The sequence below is a fragment of the Rhinopithecus bieti genome, unplaced genomic scaffold (assembly GCF_001698545.2).
Source record: "Rhinopithecus bieti isolate Rb0 unplaced genomic scaffold, ASM169854v2 scaffold_19459, whole genome shotgun sequence".
Taxonomy (NCBI): Eukaryota; Metazoa; Chordata; class Mammalia; order Primates; family Cercopithecidae; genus Rhinopithecus; species Rhinopithecus bieti.
In genome coordinates this window covers 469,577-489,087 of record NW_016809864.1, presented here as the reverse complement: position 1 = coordinate 489,087, position 19,511 = coordinate 469,577, and the positions used below count along the sequence as shown (strand labels likewise).

The following is a 19,511-nucleotide window of genomic DNA, read 5'->3' as shown; positions in this document are numbered from 1 at the left end:
TTATCAGTGTGTTAGCCAGGGTTCTCTAGAGGGACAGAACTAATAGGATATATGTATTTATAAAGGGGAGTTTATTTTATTTTTGTTTTTATTTTACTTTTTTGAGACAGAGTTTTGCTCTTGTTGCCTAGGCTGGAGTACATTGGCACAATCTCAGCTCACTGCAACCTCCGCCTCCTGGGTTCAAGTGATTTTCCTGCCACAGCCTCCCAAGTAGCTGGGTTTACAGGCATACGCCACTATGCCTGGCTAATTTTTTTGTATTTAATAGAGCCAGGGTTTCACCATGTTGGTCAGGCTGGTCTTGAACTCCTGACCTCAGGTGATGCACCCATCTCGGCTTCCCAAAGTGCTGGGATTACAGACATGAGCCACCGTGCCTGGCCTAAAGGGGAGTTTATTAAGGAATATTGACTCACATGATCACAAGGTGAGGTCTCACAATAGTCTGCAAGCTGAGAAGCAAGGAAGCCAGTCCAAGTCCCAAAGCAGAAGAACTTGCAGTCCGATGTTACAAGGCGGGAAGCATTCAGCCCCGGGAGAAAGATGGAGGCCAGAAAACTAAACCAGTTTAGTCTTTCCATGTTCTTCTGCCTGCTTTTATTCTGGCTGTGCTGGCAGCTGATTGGATGGTGCCTAACCAGATTGAGGGTGGGTCTGCCAGTCCACTGACTTGAATGTTAATCTCCTTTGGCAACACCCTCACACACACACACCCAGGAACAATACTTTGCATCCTTCAATCCAATCAAGTTGATACTCAGTATTAACTAACACAGTTGGTATAGCTGTTATGAAGGTTTTCTTGCTATCTGAAACTCTTTGAGCAGCAAAATTCTGCTCAGCATACTAAGCTGCATTGAGAATTAAGCTTTGCAGCATAGATGGAGTAAGGCTGTCGTGATCCTATACACGCTGTCATAGTCTCTGTATGTATGGTGAAGCTCCAGGTGCCTGACACACGACGTGCTCCACCCTGGTGCCTGTCCACTCCAGTGAAACTCCAGCTGCCTGTGCCTATGTTTAGAGGCACACTGTCCCTTCCAATGAAGGGCTGCCTTTTTTCTCTGTTCAAAAGAGGCCATATCTGTTTGATTTATCTTTCTATAAGTCTGATCATGAATAACTTAAAACCCTGAATACCAATAGTTTTCAAGAAAGACGAATCCAGTTTCAGGGTTGGCATCAATTTATGAGAACAGCAAGTGCAGAGGCATCATCAGAATCCCCTATGGATTTAAAACAAATGTCCGTGCCTGGCCCCATACCTGGAGATCCTAATGGAGTAGATCTAGAGTGGGCATAGGCGTCTGTGTTTTATTTTGTTTATTTTTTTTGAGACAAAGTCTCACTCTGTCACTCAGGCTGGAGTGCAGCAGTTGAACACCTGGGTTCTCTTCATGTTGCCCAGGCTGGTTTCAAACTCCTGGGCTCAAGTGATCCTCCTGCCTTCGCCTCCCAAAGTGCTGGGAGTACAGGCGTGAGCCACTGTACCCAGCCACATCTGTATTTTTAAAAGTGCCATAGATACAACCCACATATCCATTGCAGGGGACTGGATACACAAAGTATGCCTTATCCATGCAATAGAGAGCTAACTACTCAACAATAAGAAATAAAAAAAGCTGTTGATACATGCAGCAACACAGAGGAATCTTCTAGACATCAGGGCAAGTTAAAAAAGCCAGTCACCAAAGAATACATAGTGTAAAATTCCACTTACATGAAATTCAAAAAAGGGAAAAACTAACACATGGTATTAGAAATCAAAATTGTAGTTTATACTGAGTGGGGAGAGTGGGACTGACAACAAAGAGACACAAGAAAACTTCCTGGTGGCGATGAAAATACTCTGTACCTTGTTTTACATGATGGTCTGTGTGGATACACAGAATTTCAAGAGTAACAAACTGGCTGGGTGCAGTGGCTCACACCTGTAATTTCAGCCTTTGGGAGGCCAAGGCCAGACGATTTCTTAAGGACAAGAGTTTGAGACCAGCATGGACAACATAGCAACACCCAGTTGCTACAAAAAATAAAAAATTTACCAGATGTGGTGGCATGTGCTAACCACTACAAGTCCTAATTCCTTGGGAAGCTGAGGCAGAGGGATCACGTGAGCCTAGGAGTTCAAGTTCCCAGTGAGCTACGACCACACAACTGTACTCCAGCCTGCGCAACAGAGCAAGACCCTGTCAAAAACAAAATCAAAAATAAAAACCCAAACACCTAAAAACCTTCACAGATGAAACCCTTAAGAGATACAAATTTTATTATCTATAATTTATAGTTCATTTAAATAAAATGGCCTAACTTCCCCTTTAGACCCCAAGCCAGAGTCTTGCATGGGTGTCAAGGAGTGGCCTAATCAGTTCAGCCCAGCCATAGGCTCAGGAAACACTTTCCTGTTCCCTGCCTTATATTATACAATCCCCCATTTTAATTTACTTTCCAGGATTTCCCTCACCCTTTCTCTGTCTTTTGGATTAAACAACAACAACAACAACAACAACAACAACAAAACAAAATCCAGGAAACCCAACATAGAACAACCAGCTCAATAAGGAATCCATTTGTCTCCAGACACTGTGCCCCTCTCCTGTCTCCATTTCAGCAGCCACATCCACATTCCTGGAGGAAGTTCCCCTGCTTCCAGGCTACTTCAAGGCGCATGATGTTGATTGAGCATCTACTATGTGCCAGACCTTGCTTTACTAAGGCTGCCTCCTTTTCTTTTCAAAATAATCCTGAGAAGTAGATGTTTTTACCGCCCCCCAATTCCAGATTAGTGATCAACAAGGGGAGGTAATATAATGTCCAAAAGTGATGTTTTTAGTTTGATCCAGCTTGCCATAGCAAAACATCATAAACAGCAGAAGTTTATTTCTCTCACTTCTTGAGGCCGGGAGGTCCAAGATGAAGTGGCATCAAACTCAATGTTTGGGGAGGGCCTGGTTCCTACTCATAGGACGATGCCTTCTTGATTAAGTCTCACTTGGTGGAAGGACCTAGCTGATTCTCTGGCGTCTCTTTTATTTTTTATTTTTTAATTTTTGGAGACGGAGTCTCGCTCTGTCGCCCAGGCTGGAGCACAGTGGCCGGATCTCCGCTCACTGCAAGCTCCGCCTCCCGGGTTTACGCCATTCTCCAGCCTCAGCCTCCCGAGTAGCTGGGACTACAGGCGCCCGCCACCTCGCCCAGCTAGTTTTTTTTGTTTGTTTGTTTTTTGTTTTTTTTTTTAGTAGAGACGGGGTTTCACTGTGTTAGCCAGGATGGTCTCGATCTCCTGACCTCGTGATCCGCCCGTCTCGGCCTCCCAAAATGCTGGGATTACAGGCTTGAGCCACCGCGCCCGGCCGGCGTCTCTTTTATAAGAGCACAGATCCCATTTTACTCTCATGAAGCCGTGAAGTCACCTCCTAAAGGCCCCAATACCATCTCCTTGAGAGTTAGGATTTTATCCAGTGAATTTGGGGATGGGAACACACACATTTAGACCGCAGCAGGTGACATTAGGTTAAGAGGAGGAGGCGGGCTTAGAACAGTGATTACAAAACCTCTTAGAATTTAAGACCCCTTTCCTTCCAAGGCCTGAAAGGCAAACAGGCATTGGAGATACAGGTGAGTATAAAACGGGCAGAGCTCCTCACTCGGCCATGCATTTCATGCCCAGTCGCTAGAATTTAAGTCAACCGAGCCCTCACACACCCAGGCCGTCCCATGTTCTCTGGCTCATCTCTTCTGGTAGCATAGAAATCGCAGCCTCAGGGAGACTTCTTTTTGGTGCAACTTAGAAGGAAGCAAGTGGGAAATGCAGAAGTCTTTGCTTTTAGGATTCTGGCTCCCTGAGATCAGAGGAGTGGGTTCCCGTACGGGGGTGGCGAGGCACAGGGAGAAGCATTGGAGCAGACTCTGTGCGTGTGTGTGTGTGTCGGCGCGCCTGTGCGTGGAGGGGGATAGCTGTACCCAGCGCGAGGCACTGGGGGAGGAGGAAGCGGTACAGAGATCTGAATAATTGATTCTTCAGCCGCACCAGACGCCCGGGAGCGGGCGGAGAGCGTGGTTCCAACACCACGGACAGCAGCGCGCGCCGCCGCAGGCGCCCCCGTCGCCAGCCAGCCACCTATCCTGGCCTTATTTGCCACCGTGCGCTCTCGGAACGGGTGGCCGCGCTCCGCGTCGCCGCCAAGGGACTGCGGGGTCTGTCTCGACCCACCTAGGAGAGAAGCTGCGCGCAGGAGACGCTTTCGCCCGCCGGAGATCCAAGCCTCTTGGGCTTGCGCGGGGGCTACTGCGTCTCGCCGGCTGAGAACAAGTCTCTAAGTTGGTGTGGAGGGCGCCCCTGCCTTCCCCCTCCTCTTCCTCGGAGGCGACCGAAGCAGAAACACGCCCCGGGAACCCGGCTTTGCCAGTGCTGTGAACCAGGGTGTCCAGGCGCTCTCCGGACTCCCGGTGGGAAGTGGGGAGCCGAACGCCCTGCGCGGAGCTGGCCCCGCAGCGAAGGGCCCGGAGGGAGCTGCCTTTCCCCGCCCGCGCCTCTCTCGGCCGGGGACCGCGGGGATCCCCGGCCACACGCGCGCGCGCGCTCCCACACTCACTCACACACATTCGCCCTCAAACACACCAGCCCGGAGCTGGGCTGCGGAGAGGGTGCTCCGGCGCGCTCAGAGGACCGGGCAGTTGCCGTCCGGAGTGGGGCAGGAAGCAGAGCTAGGACTCTTGGAGGGGAGCTCCTAGGGCTTGGCCGGATCATGGGACCTGGTGAGCGCTAAGAATCGCGGCCGCAGCCATCAGCCCTGGAGATGACCAGGAGCGGCCACTGCTGAGAACTATGTGGAGAGAGGCTGCGGTGAGTGCTGGCGCGGGACGCCGGGCCTGGAAGGCCCCCTTGGGAAGGGGGAGATGGGAGGCCTGGAGAGGGAGGGAGCGGCAGGATCTCAAGAGGGTCGCTGCGTGGGAACGATCCACCTCCCTCGGGGAACCGGGACCGCGGGAGCCCGCGTCCTTCCCTCCCCCTCTCCTACTGCCGGCTCGTCGCAAACTCAGCCAGCGCCCCCCCACCCTCGTTACCTCCTCTTTCTCTCCCTACCCCCCTCGCTTAGCAGCTCCCGGTCGCACAACTCCCAGCAGCCGGCGCTGGGGAGGTGGTAGGGGGTGCTGGTGGAGGTCCCCAGTTAGCTTCTCGTGGGTTGCCAACCTGGGGCTCCCATTCTCCTGTGCACCCTGGAGTGGAGCTCCCGCTATCAGTCACAGGGGCTGAGGATCCGCACTGGGGGCGTCGTGGGCATGGGGCTTCAGCTTCCCCCCTCTTGTCTAGCCCCCCTGGGCGCATAGGGGGCTTGTGAGCACTGCAGACTGCAGCCTTCCCCTCAACCCTCCCTCCCCTCGCTGGTGGGCTGACCCTGCCTCTCCTTCTCTCCTCCGACCCGGTAGAGCCCTGCTGCAGAGCCTCCGGCTGGGATAGCCGCCCCCCGTGGGGGCGATGCGGACAGCGCGGGACAGCCAGGGGAGCGCGCGGGGGCCGCAGCATGCGGGAACCCGCTAAACCCGGTGGCTGCTGAGGCGGCCGAGATGATCGTGCGCGCAGCGCGCCCCACTGCATCCTCGACCTTCTCGGGCTACAGGTACGTCCTAGCGGGAGATCAGGGCTCCGTGGGCCGGGGAGGAGGGAGACTCGACCGGAGGGAGAGCGGGAGAGGTGATGATCAGGCTAGAGAGGGGAGAGGGAAAGCGGGAGGGAGCCCAGCGACGAGGCGCAGTAGGGACACCAGGGGGCGCTGCGGCTCCGCGCTCAGCAGCGCTCACCCAGGAACGCCGAGGCCGCTTGGAGTTCGCCTCAACTTCCCCCGGCTCCAGCAGCGCCCGGTCCGAGAGGCGCGCGTCAGGTCACGCGTGCACGACCGCTCTGGTATTTGCAGGTACGCGGGGCTGTGGACTTGCCGCTGTTCAGGCGTGTGCACCACCTGAGGACGTGTGAGGTACTCCGGCTGGCAGTGGGCACCGCTACAGCAGCCTGAGGAAGTGCGCAGAAAAGCGCGCGTGCCTATGAGCGTGTGCGGCCCACTGCCCACGTGCACCTAAGACTTGGCAACAGCGCCCGCAGTAGAAAGGCTAGGGAGGGGCTGTACAGTCCACGTCCGTCTGGGAGCTTCTTGGGAGCCTACCTTTCCCCCTACGCACGTTCTTTGCCAGCTCCCACGCGCTGGCCCGCGGGGGGACGCGCCTACTCTCCAGAATTCAGCATTGCACACGGCGCGCGTGAGAGAGGGTGTGTGTGAGAGAACATGTGTGTGTGCATGTGCTTGTGTGCACGCGCGAGCGTAGGGGGTGGGTCCTGGGCCTACTTGCAGTTGAGTGAAGGACTCTTCACGGTCTCTCAGCGCGAGGTGGGGCAAGCCCCAAGTTCCCCCAGGCACCGCGGAGCCTGGGCCCGCCAGGCAGCGTCCTCACTCTCAAGCACCTGGGGTGTACTCTGCCTGAGACGAGCCGGGTCTGTAGTTGGGGCTGGGCGTAGAGCAAAGTGTGTGGTGCACACGACGGTCTCGCAGGGGGCCGGGTCAGCCAACTAGCTCCACTCTCAGGCCTGGACGCTGGGTCTGCGCGCCGCCTCCGCACGTCCAGCCGGGTCGGTAGTTCGCTCCGCGCCAGCAGGGGGCGGGGTTGATAACTTGGGCCTCACTATCCCAGGTGGGAGGGGTTGGCTGGTGGGTTTATTCTGTGCACCTACCAGCTTGGTGGGGTAAAGAACGCGCTCGGTGCTTAGGGTCTGTGGCCCTTAGCGAACCTGGGGAATGCGGTGGGGGATATGAACAAAGTTGGGGATGAGGAAGCGCCTGGAGACAGGGGATTAGGAAGCTGGATGTGAGAATGGGCTGGGGGATGCAGAATTAGCTCGGATTGGAGTTGTAGATAGAGTTAGAGACGGACGGATCGAGGGACGTGGATGACGTCGGGGATTGGGAATGGAGTCCGTGATCCCAGCAGCCTATCCAGCTGCTGAGTTCCATCCCTGGCTCGTAGAGCAGGGGCCCCGTTGGTAATCCCTTCCTTCTGGTCGTCTTGCTCACCGCGGCCCTGCCTCTCACTCTTCACCTTGCAGGGACCGTCAGTGGCGACTATGGGCAGAGTGGGCTATTGGACCCTGCTGGTGCTGCCGGCCCTTCTGGTCTGGCGCGGTCCGGCGCCGAGCGCGGCGGTGGAGAAGGGTCCCCCCGCGCTGAATATTGCGGTGATGCTGGGTCACAGCCACGACGTGACAGAGCGCGAACTTCGAACCCTGTGGGGCCCCGAGCAGGCGGCGGGGCTGCCCCTGGACGTGAACGTGGTAGCTCTGCTGATGAACCGCACCGACCCCAAGAGCCTCATCACGCACGTGTGCGACCTCATGTCTGGGGCACGCATCCACGGCCTTGTGTTTGGGGACGACACGGACCAGGAGGCCGTGGCCCAGATGCTGGATTTTATCTCCTCCCAGACCTTCGTCCCCATCTTGGGCATTCACGGGGGCGCATCTATGATCATGGCTGACAAGGTAAGGCCGGGATCTGATGCCCTGCCAGGACCCGGGAAGCCACTAGCTGCACGGCAGCTGCTGCAGGTCCTCGGACACCCCTAGAATCTGTCTTGATGTGAAGTAGGGGTAGGGGTGGGAGGGTCGTGGCCACTGGCCCTGGTGAGAACCAGGTCTTGCCTCTCCAATCCAGAAATGAATGGAAATGCCTTTTGCCTTGTTTCTGAAAATGGTGTACACAGGAGCACTTTGGTGTGGGTGTTCCAGGAAGAGCTCAGAAAACTGAGAAGTAGGCTGTGGGGTGGTGGTGGCATGTTTGGAGATTTACAAGTACCGTGGGGCACAGAGGTGGGCCCAGGAGCACTGGAGACATATGGTTCCTATTTCCACAATGCCAGTTTTACCTGATTATTTTTTGGGAAAATGTCCATTTTATCCTTTTATGGTAAGTGACTAAAACTATTTCTAAAAATTTTTAAATGTGGGTAGGTTCTGGAAGAAAATGCAAAGTTTTTAGGTAAAGCACAAAAGGGCAGAAAAAATGTCATGCTTCCTCCGATTCCGCACTTAGAGGAACAGAGGTAGGGAGTTTGAGAACCCTGGGCCAGAGGAGCGGAGGAGATACCCCTTCCTCAAGGGGAGTGGGTGGGAGTGGAGATGATTAACTCCAAACCCAGGGCGTGGAGGGCCTGGCATTTTCCTTACATGTTCTCTGTCTGGGGCTCCAAGGCCCTCAGATGAAGGAGCTGGCTCCTGAACAGATGGGTCTTGGTACTAAAGTTGGAGAGTCTCAAAATGCACGAACGAGTGTAAAAAAATCTGCTGACTTCGAATGAGAGAGGGTCTTTTTTTTGTGGACAGCCTGGGGGCATTGGTTTGGAGAAGATGGGAGAGTGTTTGAAGATTTGAAGGAGATGTTAGGACAGCTCGGTTTGGGAATTATGCAGAAGTGGAGGGAAGGAAGAAGGCTGGAATGAAGAAGTAAAGTGAGGAATGAGAAAAAAGGGAAAGATTGGAGTTGTGTGTGTACTGTCCTCTAAGTCCTGAGAAAGGATTGGGAGTTCAGAAGGGGAGAGTAAGTGTACTTGTGTGCCATGGTCTCTAGCCCTGAGACCTTCTTGAAGAGTGTTCCTTAGATGGCAGGAGATATTCTAGTGGGGTGAGCAGACATTCACTGTAGCACTTACCTTTCGATGCTCTCAAAGCACTTTTATATTCATCACATCAGCTTTTGCTTCTGTTTCAGCAATTCCCATCAGCTCCTTTGGGAACCATATTAATTCTTTCGGGTCTCCCGGGCTACAGCACATTCAGCTGAAGCACACAATTGATGCAGTATCTTATTAAACATTCATTTTAAATGGTTTGCAGCCTAGCAGAATTCCTGTGTGTGGTTGAGCATTTTCCCAGTCACTTCTCAGTTTTGGGGGGCTCCTTTCTGGAAAGAAGATAGTAGGGACTAGCCATGCTCTGCCACCACTGACAGTTTCAGAACTGGAGAGGACCTTAGGGTTTCCTGGAGCATCCTGTAACTTTCAGATGAAGTGACTGAGCCATAGGGGAGTTAAGGGACTTTGCCAAGACCACATAGTGGGTGATGTAGCTAGGTAGCTGAATTTCTGGTCCCAAGCTGTGATCTTCCATTCCACTAAATCAAGCCCATACTTTAATGATGTCATCCATCTTCAGGAGGGACAAGGAATCAGTCTCATTTTGTGGGAGGGGCTGAGCATGGAGAGCTGTGATGAATCACAGCCTAGAGGGCTTTTGTATAGGAGGCGCCAATCTTCTAATGAAGGCATTGAGGAAGAACAGCCAGTTTCCAGCCAGGCCTTGGAGTGTGATTTTGGGATTTAAATATTACCATGGATCCCTTCTTCCTTCTTGAGGTTTTCTGAAGTAGCTATAGACAAGAAACAGTAACCATATTAAAAGTGAAATTTCTGGATCCATGAGGGTTTGGCACAACCCATTGGAGAAATCTGGGAAAAGCTGAATTGGAAAAGGTGGTATGAGATGGGGAGGTTCCAGGTAGGCTTTGGCTCTTACTTCTAAGTTTCAGCTGATAGGTGTGTGGCTCAGGCTCTCATGTGACACATTCATCCAACTGCAGGCAGGGAGAAGTAGGAAGAGTGTAGGGCCATGGATAGGAACCGCCTTGATAGGCAGGGACCCTGCCTGCTAGTGAATCTTGACCCAATGAGTGAATGGCAGGCTCTGACCAGCTAGACCAGCAACTGTTCTTCCCTTGAAGGAGGCATTAGAAAGAAAGTTCTGAGAAGTCCAGGGAGTATGGGTGGAAACATTCTTCTCTCCTTTGTGATGAAACTGCCTTTTGGGGATGTGGACCAAAATGTGACCTCGTTTAAGAGTAAGAAGAGAAAAGGAATCAGGAAAGGACAAGAGGAAGATGAGACAAGACATTTCCAGAGAAATCAAGAATAGAGGTTTAAGAGGAGTTGGAGACAGAAGAATGAAAGGGTTCATGAGTTCAAAAATGGGGGAGGGGATTTCATACTCCCTATTGTTGTTGGGACTTTCAGAGTTGGTCTTGGAGAGATTAGCCCCTCTCTGTGATTCTGGTGGAACTGTAGGGAGATAAGGCAAGGTGGCAGGGAAGCAAAGAGCTCAGTGGAGGTAACATCGGGGCACATGTCTAGTCCCTATGTGGAACGGTGATATTGAGAGGAGCTGGGTGATATTGAGAGGAGTTGGTTTAAAAGGTGGTATTTTGAGACACTGGGGATGTGTTTAGAAAGGAGATTGTCTGAGATGTGAACATCCCTTCCTTCCATTAGTAACATATGTAGATGGTTTGTGCTTCTGCCACCTGTTTCATTTAGAGCTGAACATTCAGTTGATTTGGCTCCAAAGAAACAGTCATGGTGCATTGCTTAAAACTCTGCCTAGCCTGGGTATGCCAATGGTATTATGACTACAGCCTCAACCACCCTAGATTGATAAGACCTCTGCCTCCTGATAAAATGATGTTGATTTGGTAAAGCCACCCAGAACACACTTTTGTTATTTCTACTTCTAAACTGGCAACATGATAGTGCCCCTGCCAATAAGAAAGGTAGTCAATTTGGTTATCAGTTAACATGAACACACACACATTTTTTTTTTTTTACCCTTCTCTCTGTCTACTTGACCCTTAAAGAAAACAACAAAACCTTATAACAATTGAAATGTCATGCAAATGTGGCAGATTTTTGTGGTGTTAATTTAATTTGCAACTGAGGTGTTAATGTTTTGCTTGCATTGTTGGGTGGTCTTGCAATATAACTAAATTAGAGGTGAAAATAAGGCTGGTTGAGGTGGTTCATGCCTGTAATCCTAGAACTTTGGGAGGCCAAGACAGGCAGATCACCTGAGGTCAGGAGGTCAAGACCAGCCTGACCAACATGCTGAAACCCCATCTCTACAAAAATACAAAAATTAGCCAGATGTAGTGGCAGGCCCCTGTAATCCCAGCTACTCAGGAGGCTGAGGCAGGGAGAATTGCTTGAACCTAGAAGGTGGAGGTTGCAGTGAGCCAAGATTGTGCCACTGCACTCCAGCCTGGGCGATAGAGTGAGACTTTGTTTCAAAAAAGAAAATTAATTAATTAATTAATTAATTAAAGGTGAAAGCAATGCACGATGTAGATAAAGTTCTAATCTTATCTTGGCTTGGCCATTTTGACCCTGTCTAAGTGAAATACACTCCAGCTGCAGTAATAGTCCCTAGTAAGCCCAGCATATGGGTTAGATCTTTACACTTCTACTCAGTGTCCTCAACCCCTCTCACCCCCCACCACTTCTCTCCTTATTCCTAACTGCTCCGTGCAGGAAAAGACGAGGCTCAGATTTTAGCTATATCCATCCATGCCAGTTATCACTTAGGTTTTGTTTTCTATGTTATTTCTATGCAAACCTCATCTGTCCTACTAGAGTGTAAGTCGTTTGAGGGCAGATTTTTTTTTTAAAACTGTGTTTATCTGTGTATGTGTATTTGACATAACAAATGTTTCTCTCCTCCACAGGCATATACAAATAATGTCTTTTCATTGTAGAGCACTTAGGAAGTACACTAAAATTTAAAGAAGATAAAAATCTCTCTCCAAATCCTATCACCATGGGTAAACACTACTGACACTTTGGTGTATTTCCTTTTATCTATTTAGTCTCATGCTCAGGATTTTATAGTATATATGGTTTTTCTTATTGTGCTTTGCCCTCTGTGGACTTCCTTAGAGGCTTCAAGATTTTCTTTAATTCTGGAAATATCTGAACTGCTGTTCGTTTCCTTTCCATCATTATTTCTATTCTCTCTGTCTGAATATACATGCATATATATATAGTCATGCGTCGCTTCATAATGGGACACATTCTGAGAAATGCCTGGTTAGGTGATTTAATCGTGTGAACATCACAGAGTGCACTTACACAAACCGACATGGTATAGTCTGTTACACACCTCGGCTTTGTGCTATAGCCTGTTGCTCCTCGGCTATAAGCCCCTACGGCATACTCTACTGTATGAATGCTATAGTAAATATTGTACGTAACTGTAATACAATGGTAAGTATTTGTGTATCTAAACATATCTAAGCATAGAAAAGGTACAGCAAAAACTTAGAATGCTGGTCTTATGGGACCAGTGTTGTGACATATATATATATGTCATTTCTCAATCAGTTCTCCATGTGTCTTAAGTTGTTTTTCTTTTTTCAGTTCTCTATACTGTGTTTGGGAAGGTTTCCTCAATTCTATACTCCAGTTAACTACATCATTTCATTTGTGTCTGTTCTATTTTATTTTAGAAAGAAACAGCATGGATGGTCTATTATTTTGACTATCAGTTGAGTTATGGATTTCAACAAGGATATACTTTATTTCCAAGATAATAATTGGTCCCTTTTTACACCTCCCTGTTTTTTTGTTTTATAAATAATGAAAAACTATTCTCACTTTGTGCATGTAACTCCCTCCCCTGTCCCTTCAAAGATTAAAAAATATGTATTATAAAGTTCTTCTCTGATTGCTCTAGCATCTTTGTTTCTTCAGTTGTGAATTCCTTCATTTGTAGAGTCAGTTGGGATGTTCACATGTTCTTTAATTTTTGTTTGTGAACTTATTTTCAAGGCAACTTTATGATTACTTATGCCCTACATCTGTGAGGGTGTGCGCTTTAAGCCAGAGCCCATGTCAACAGCTCAGCTTTGTACTCTCTTCCCATTCTACACTGCCTGTGGTGCAGGCTTGGGAGTCCGTCTCATGTAGGTGACTTCATTTTGCCTCCTTGACACAGATAGGGTCCTGCTTTTTGGCTGTGACTGTTGGTGGATGGTGCGGATGTTCCAGCGCCGTCCACAGCTAGCTGCAGGATTCTAGGTCCACTTCTTCCCCTTTTTCCCTGGATGGGCATTGACACTTCTGTTCTCACGGCTCATATTGGACCTACCCTCCATTGATTATGTGGCTTTGATTCCTACTTGAAACCCTAGAGTTCCATCTTTCAGTTCATTTATTTTTAGGGATTGCTCTCTATTTTTGATCTGTGATTCCCTTTTCTTATTTCCAAGCAATAGTATATAAATTTAAAAATAACTAAAGATTTCTTTATAAATTCTATGTCTTAGGAGCAGAAAAGGAAGGTTACTGAATGTGTTCACTCGGCTTTTGACCCAGTTTTATCTCACAACCTGCTTTTATATATTTTTTAAGCTTGATTATGTATTCTTGGAATTTTCCTTCATCACTACATAGACTTCTCAAACTTGATTTTCAGTGGCTGCAGAGTGTTCAGTTCATACCACAATTATTTTAACCATTTCTCTCTTTTCCCACCATTAATAAGATTGATTTGTGCTCCATAGGGGCATCTCCTTTTCGTCACCTTGCACTTGTCCTGCCCTTTGCGTTTGTTACACGGTAAATGTTGATTGAATGAATCAAGCCATTGGCTCTGATGCCAGCTTGTTGGAGCTTCCGGATGAACATATCACAGTATGGTTCAGGGCATTCGTGCAGTGTTTGTTCCCTCAATGCTGACTGATTTCATAGGTGTTTGCCAATTTTTTTCTTTTCTCTAGTGGGCAGATAATTACTAGCCATCCTGAGGATTAATATAAATTGGGGGGTTACATACAAAAGGCCTGTAGAGAACTGCTGAGTAACAGCTCATCAGCAGGAGGTGAAAGCTGGTGCTCTTGTAACCTGGCAGCTCCACAGTTTGGATGCGAGTGACAGGCCTTCCCGTTAAACACTGAAAGCTCTCGAAAAGGGCAGACGCGCAGATCGGAATGTTGGTGGAGCCCACTCAGCTCCTGCTAAAGAGGCATCAGGTAGTTCCTGGGAGAGTGGGGAGACCTATCTTTAGTCTTTTCCATGAGGCATGTCAGATGCGATCATCAACACCTCCTCACATAAGTCATCAGAGACCAACAGGCATCCTCCCGGTAGCGTGACTCACACTCCAAATAGCCCTCAGGGGTTGCTGGTAATCGTTTGGGCCCTTAAGAGCTGTGGTCTGGTGGGTTTGGAGGGGTGTTTATCTTCTTTCTCATGGCCTCAGATGGAAAATGCTACTGTAGGCAAAGTGAGTGGGGAATGAGAGAGAAAGAGGGGTGTGCAGAAGAGAAACAGGAACTGAATCTCTGGTTTGTAATAGAGAGTTGGTAGCCTCTGATAAGACATCACATAAATGAGACATTATAAGGCTATTAATTGGTATCTTTTGTTTGTCCTGCATCCCCCACCCTTGATCTTTCAAATCCTAATTCTTTGCCAACGTTTTAAAGTTGCCAGCGTTTTAAAGTTTGCCAACGTTTTAAAGTTGCCAACGTTTTAAAGACATCCCATTGAAAAGAAAATCCAAACTTCATGCTGCTTTGAAACAGTCAGAAGGCCTGGCCACACTGGCCCTGATTCCCCCCATGGCAATAGTTGACTGGAGATGAATCTCATCCCCTACCCCACCCGCCACGATCCCTGCCCTCCCACTGCCATCCTGGGACAAGACAGGTGCCCTTCCTTTCTTAAATTCCCAACAATCACTTCACTTCACTCATTTATGTTACATACACAGTGTCCTGAAGGCACTGGACTGTGAGGCCTATGATGTAGGTGAGGGAAGTATCTCTTCTAGGGGCTGCTCCTGGGTAAGACGGCAGATCTATGGCGTGTATGCAACCATGGATGCCATGTTCACTGCTGCCGTCATTAATCTCCTGTAACGCCTGGCCCTGTTGGGCCCACTGGCCTTCTCAACACAGTACTCCAGGCAGCCATGATGAATCAACCTGAGTTGGAAGATCCAAGAAAACCTTGGACAAAGAGTCTGAAGAATGAAATTCAATTTCCAAAAATACCTGTGTGACCTTAGAAAAAGCCCTTCACCTGTCTGAACCTCTGGTTCTCCTGCAAAATGAGGATTTGGGACAAAATTATCACCAAGATCTCTACCAGCTCTGAAAATTTTATGCCCCATCAAGGAAAGATTGGCAACAAACATACCAAAATATGAATAGCAGTTATCTTTGGGGTGGTAGACTCATGGCTGCTTTAATCTTTTAAAGAATGTCGTTAACAAGTGGTTAACATATTGTACTTTGAGTTAGATTGCCTGAATTTAAATTCAGGGATTCCACCTCTTGCTGGCTGGGTGATCATGGGGAAGTTCTTAATTTCTTGAGCCTCAATGTCTTCATCTCTAAAATGGGAACAATAATAGCATCCACTTTATAGAGCTGTGAGATTTAAATGACAACATGGATATTAGTCCATGTCTCAGTGCCTACCTTAAAATAAATGCTTATTACAGGAATGCTATTGTTATTGTGTCCGCATTTTGTAGTTTTTATTTTTCTCCAGTGTACATGTACTTTTTAATAACCAGAAAGAGTGATTCAGGATGATATGGTTACATGAGGGTATACTCTGCAAGAAACTGGGAGTGAATCCCACAGAACTGTCAGAAGTGGAGGGTCTAACGTGAAATGATTTATATTTTCTCAATGGGGAAAACCAGAAGCTTCCTTTGCCTTTGTAGGACTTGCTGAGAGTTTTATCCTGGCAAACCAAACCTAAATGTGGTCGGCGTGAAAGCAATCGTAGGAGAAGACTATCTCATTGACCTTTGCACTAAATGACTCCACCAACTGGACCATATGTTTACATGGGGCTTAGGGATTTAGAGTGTGGACATATACAGTTTCTCATTTTATCTCTGCCAAGGATTAATAACTCAGTGATAGCCTGGGGAACCTGGCAGCTCCAAAGGTATTTGTTTAAAGAATCTCTATTTTCAGATGAGGAAATAAAGGATCTGGGAATTGCAGTAATTTGTGCATTGTTCAAAGCTGTAACTGGAACCTAGGGCTTTGGCTTCTTATTCTTTTGCTTTTATTTTATTGCCCTTTCAAGTTAATGACTATGAATCCATTTGGTTTAGGGAAGGGGTTCAGATTCAAGACAAATAACAGATTTTGATGTTCATATTGTGGTTGTCTTGACTAAAAGGATTAAGATATTGGAAGATGGAATTAAAATTCAAAACTTCAGATTGAAGTGATGGAGCCACACTAAAGACTGCACTGGAGGTTCCCTCCATACCCTGCTCAGCTTTAATGAGGTTAATTGACAAAGAAAAATTCTATGTGTTAAAGGTGTACAACACAATTTTTTTTTTCTTAAAGAAAACAGGGTTTCACTCTGTTGCCCAGGCTAGAGTGCAGTAGCGTGATCATAGCTCACTGCAGCCTCAACCTCCTGGGCTTAGGTGATCCTCTCGTCTCAGCCTCCCAAGTAGCTGGAACATAGGTGCATGCCATGATATCCAGCTAATTTTAAATTTTTTGGTAGAGACAGGGGTCTTACCATGTTGCCTAGTCTGGTCTCAAACTCCTGGACTCAAGCACTCCTCTTCCCTTGGCCTCCCAAAGTGCTGGTATTACAGGCATGAGCCAAAATGATACTTTGATATACATGTAAATGTGAGATGATTGTCAGAATCAAACTAATTAACATATCCATTACCTCACATAGTTACCTTTATTGTGTGATGAGATTACTTAAGATGTACTATCTTAGCAAATTGCCAGTGTACAATACATTTTTGTATTGTCACCATAGTATCACCAGTCACCATGCTATACATTGGGTCTCTAGAACCTATTTACCTTATAACTGGATGTTGGTGCCTTTTGACCAACCTCTCTCAATAGTTTTAAGAAGAATTTTCACTATTGCAGAAAGGGGGATATGAGACTTTCCAACTCACTTAGTCACAATGTGGCTGCCTCGATTCCAGCTATCACATCCAACTCACTTGGGAAAGGTTTTTGCAAGGGTCATGAACTGGTGTACCGCACACTGAATCTGGCTCATAGATGCAATTTGTTTCACCAGTACAGCATTTTTAAATGCTGAAATTTTAATATCTTTAGACAGGCATGCATTTTCAAATTTGCTACAGCTGCCCCCACTCTGTTATCCAATATCTAGGGTGATTCATACATTTATGTTAATGATATGGTTTCTGTGAGTATTTGAGATCATGGTACTCAAATACAGACTTTATATTTGTTTGCTTGTTTGTTTTGTATTGACCAGAAGCTCAGCAGATCCTAAGTGGGGATATGTGGAGGCCACATATCTAGAAATACACATGGAGGCCACATATATTGTGGCCTTATAAAAAGTGGAGGCTACATTTATAGAAATATAATGTTTAAATCAAGGGAGGTGATAGCTCCATTATACCTCTTCTGTTGTTTGGAGTGCTTTCAGGTGCAAGTAACAGAGTATTTGACCAACAGTGACTTAAACCATTAAAGACATTCAGTCTTTTGCTTAATAAGGAGCCTCAGGTCTAGCTTAGTGACTTAATGTCCTATTGAGGACTCAGATCCTTCCCATTCTTCTACTTAGCCTTCCTCAGCTGCTGGTTTATCTGAGTCACAATATGGCTGCTTCTGTTCCAGCCATCACACCTTCACCTCCTGGCATTCAAAACAGGAAAAAAAGGGAGAGAAAACTAAGCCTTCTTCTAGGGCCTCTATCCTTTCATTGGAGTAGTCTTCCTCTTACATTCCAGTGGCCAGAACTGGGTCACATTCCCACCACTCAAACAACAATGATAGAGATCCCGGATTCCTCTCTGAGAATGGGTAATTGCCACTGAGCAAAATTGCTTCTGTTAGCGAGGGTGTGGGGTGATGCCTCAGTGATACAACTAGTGATGTCTCCAGCAACACTAACACCATTATATGTAGAATTGCACTTAGTTCTGAGGAGTAATATCTAAAGATGGATGTTGAAAAATTGCAATGCATGCAGAAAAAGGGCCTTTAGGATTGCATAGACTCTAAATGAAATATGTTAAGAGTTTCAGAAGAAGTATTTAGGGATGTTTAGCCTGGAGAAGGGAAATCTCAGAGGGGATATGGGAGAAGTGTTCAGATACCCCATGAGCTGTTACAAGGTAGAAAGTTAAGTTTTAATTTTGTTATTGTTGTTCTGGGGACAGACATGAGAGTGAAATAATAATTATTATTATTATCATTCTTATTACTTGAGACAGAGTTTTGCTCTTGTTGCCCAGGCTGGAATGCAATGGCATGATCTTACCTCACTGCAACCTCTGCCTCCTGGGTTCAAGTGATTCTCCTGCCTCAGCCTTCTGAGTAGCTGGGATTACAGGCACCTGCCACCACCATCAGCTACTTTTGTATTTTTAGTAGAGATGGGGGTTTCACCATATTGGCCAGGCTGGTCTTGAACTCCTGACCTCAGGTGATCCACCTGCTTCAGCCTCCCAAAATGCTGGATTACAGGCATGAGCCACTGCACCTGGCCAAGAGTGAAATTATAAGGAGTAAAGTTTCATCTTGATATGAGGAATAAGCTTCGGTAGTTAGCTCTCTAACAGAAGACTGTGAGGTGTCATGGAATAGGAAGAGTAAGACTGAGCTAACAGTGACTGTCTGTCCCTCAGGAATGGGGTAGAAAATTGGGCTTGCAAGGTTGGGTTGGGTCACCTCTGAGGCTCTTTCTTATTCAGACACTCTGTACCTCTCAAATCCTTGATTTAAAAAAAAAAAAAATCTCCAAGCCTTGGTGCTTTAGGCCAAGCATTTGGCTGAAAACCAACATCCTCACTTTTTCCAAATGTGTGAGTAATTCAGTATAAATTTGCCTGGTATGGAGGAGGAATTTATAATCCCTGCATCATCACCTCAAGTTCCCAAAGGACTTTACATTATCGTGAAGGTAGAGACATTTGAAAAGCAGAAAACCTATGTGTATATCAACTCACACACACATATATAAATATAAACATAAGTAGGTCAGCCGGCGTCATATTTACTAGTGAAAATGTTTTTGGCTAAGAAGCTCATCTACAGAAGACAATGTTTAGAAAAACTGCCAATGATCTCGAAATGGAGTATTTTTGCACTTGCATCAGGTTAATCATAATTACTTAATAAAGTATTTTCAGCTTGTTTTGCACATCTTCCTGTAGTAATATGTTTGTATTCTAAACAGCCAGCCAGTCTCCTCTCTGGTTTTTCAGTTGGCAAATTACTCTTTTTTGTCAATTGTATTCTCCTGCATTTGGAACATCTGCTTGTGGCAGAAAATGCTCTAGATACTATTCTGTTGTTTATTCACTTCTCCTATTCCTCCACATCCCCCAAAAGAAAAATGAACCTGAAATTGCTTTCCAAATGCTTTCTCTTTCCGTTCAAATTTTGTAACTTTCCATGGGATGGCAATTGATATATTGTCTCCATTTTTTAAATTTTGAAATAGATGTTGATGTACAGAGTAAAAAATTCTAAATAATACAAGAGAGCATTCAGAGGAAGAGTATTTGCTCCATTAATTCACTGCAGATCTTTGGACTCAGGTTCCCTTCCATGGAGGTGGCTGTGCTACCCATTTCAGGAGGGAAAATGTTAATTGGAATGGCAGTTTATTTCTGTTTGTGATTTTTTTTTTTTTTTTTTTTTTTT

General features: G+C 47.0%; 1 protein-coding gene across 2 annotated transcripts in view; it reads left to right on the top strand.

Annotated features, from left to right (window-relative positions):
- Positions 1-4,508: 4,508 nt before the first annotated feature.
- GRIN2A (glutamate ionotropic receptor NMDA type subunit 2A) overlaps positions 4,509-19,511 on the top strand; it is a 443,108-nt gene continuing 428,105 nt past the window's right edge. For both annotated transcript variants that reach the window (XM_017890721.1, XM_017890720.1), the window contains exons 1-3: positions 4,509-4,849; positions 5,434-5,624; positions 7,100-7,531. In XM_017890721.1, coding sequence (XP_017746210.1) covers positions 7,118-7,531 — 414 coding nt within the window. In that variant the 5' untranslated portion in view covers positions 4,509-4,849; positions 5,434-5,624; positions 7,100-7,117. The remainder of the gene's footprint in view (positions 4,850-5,433; positions 5,625-7,099; positions 7,532-19,511) is intronic.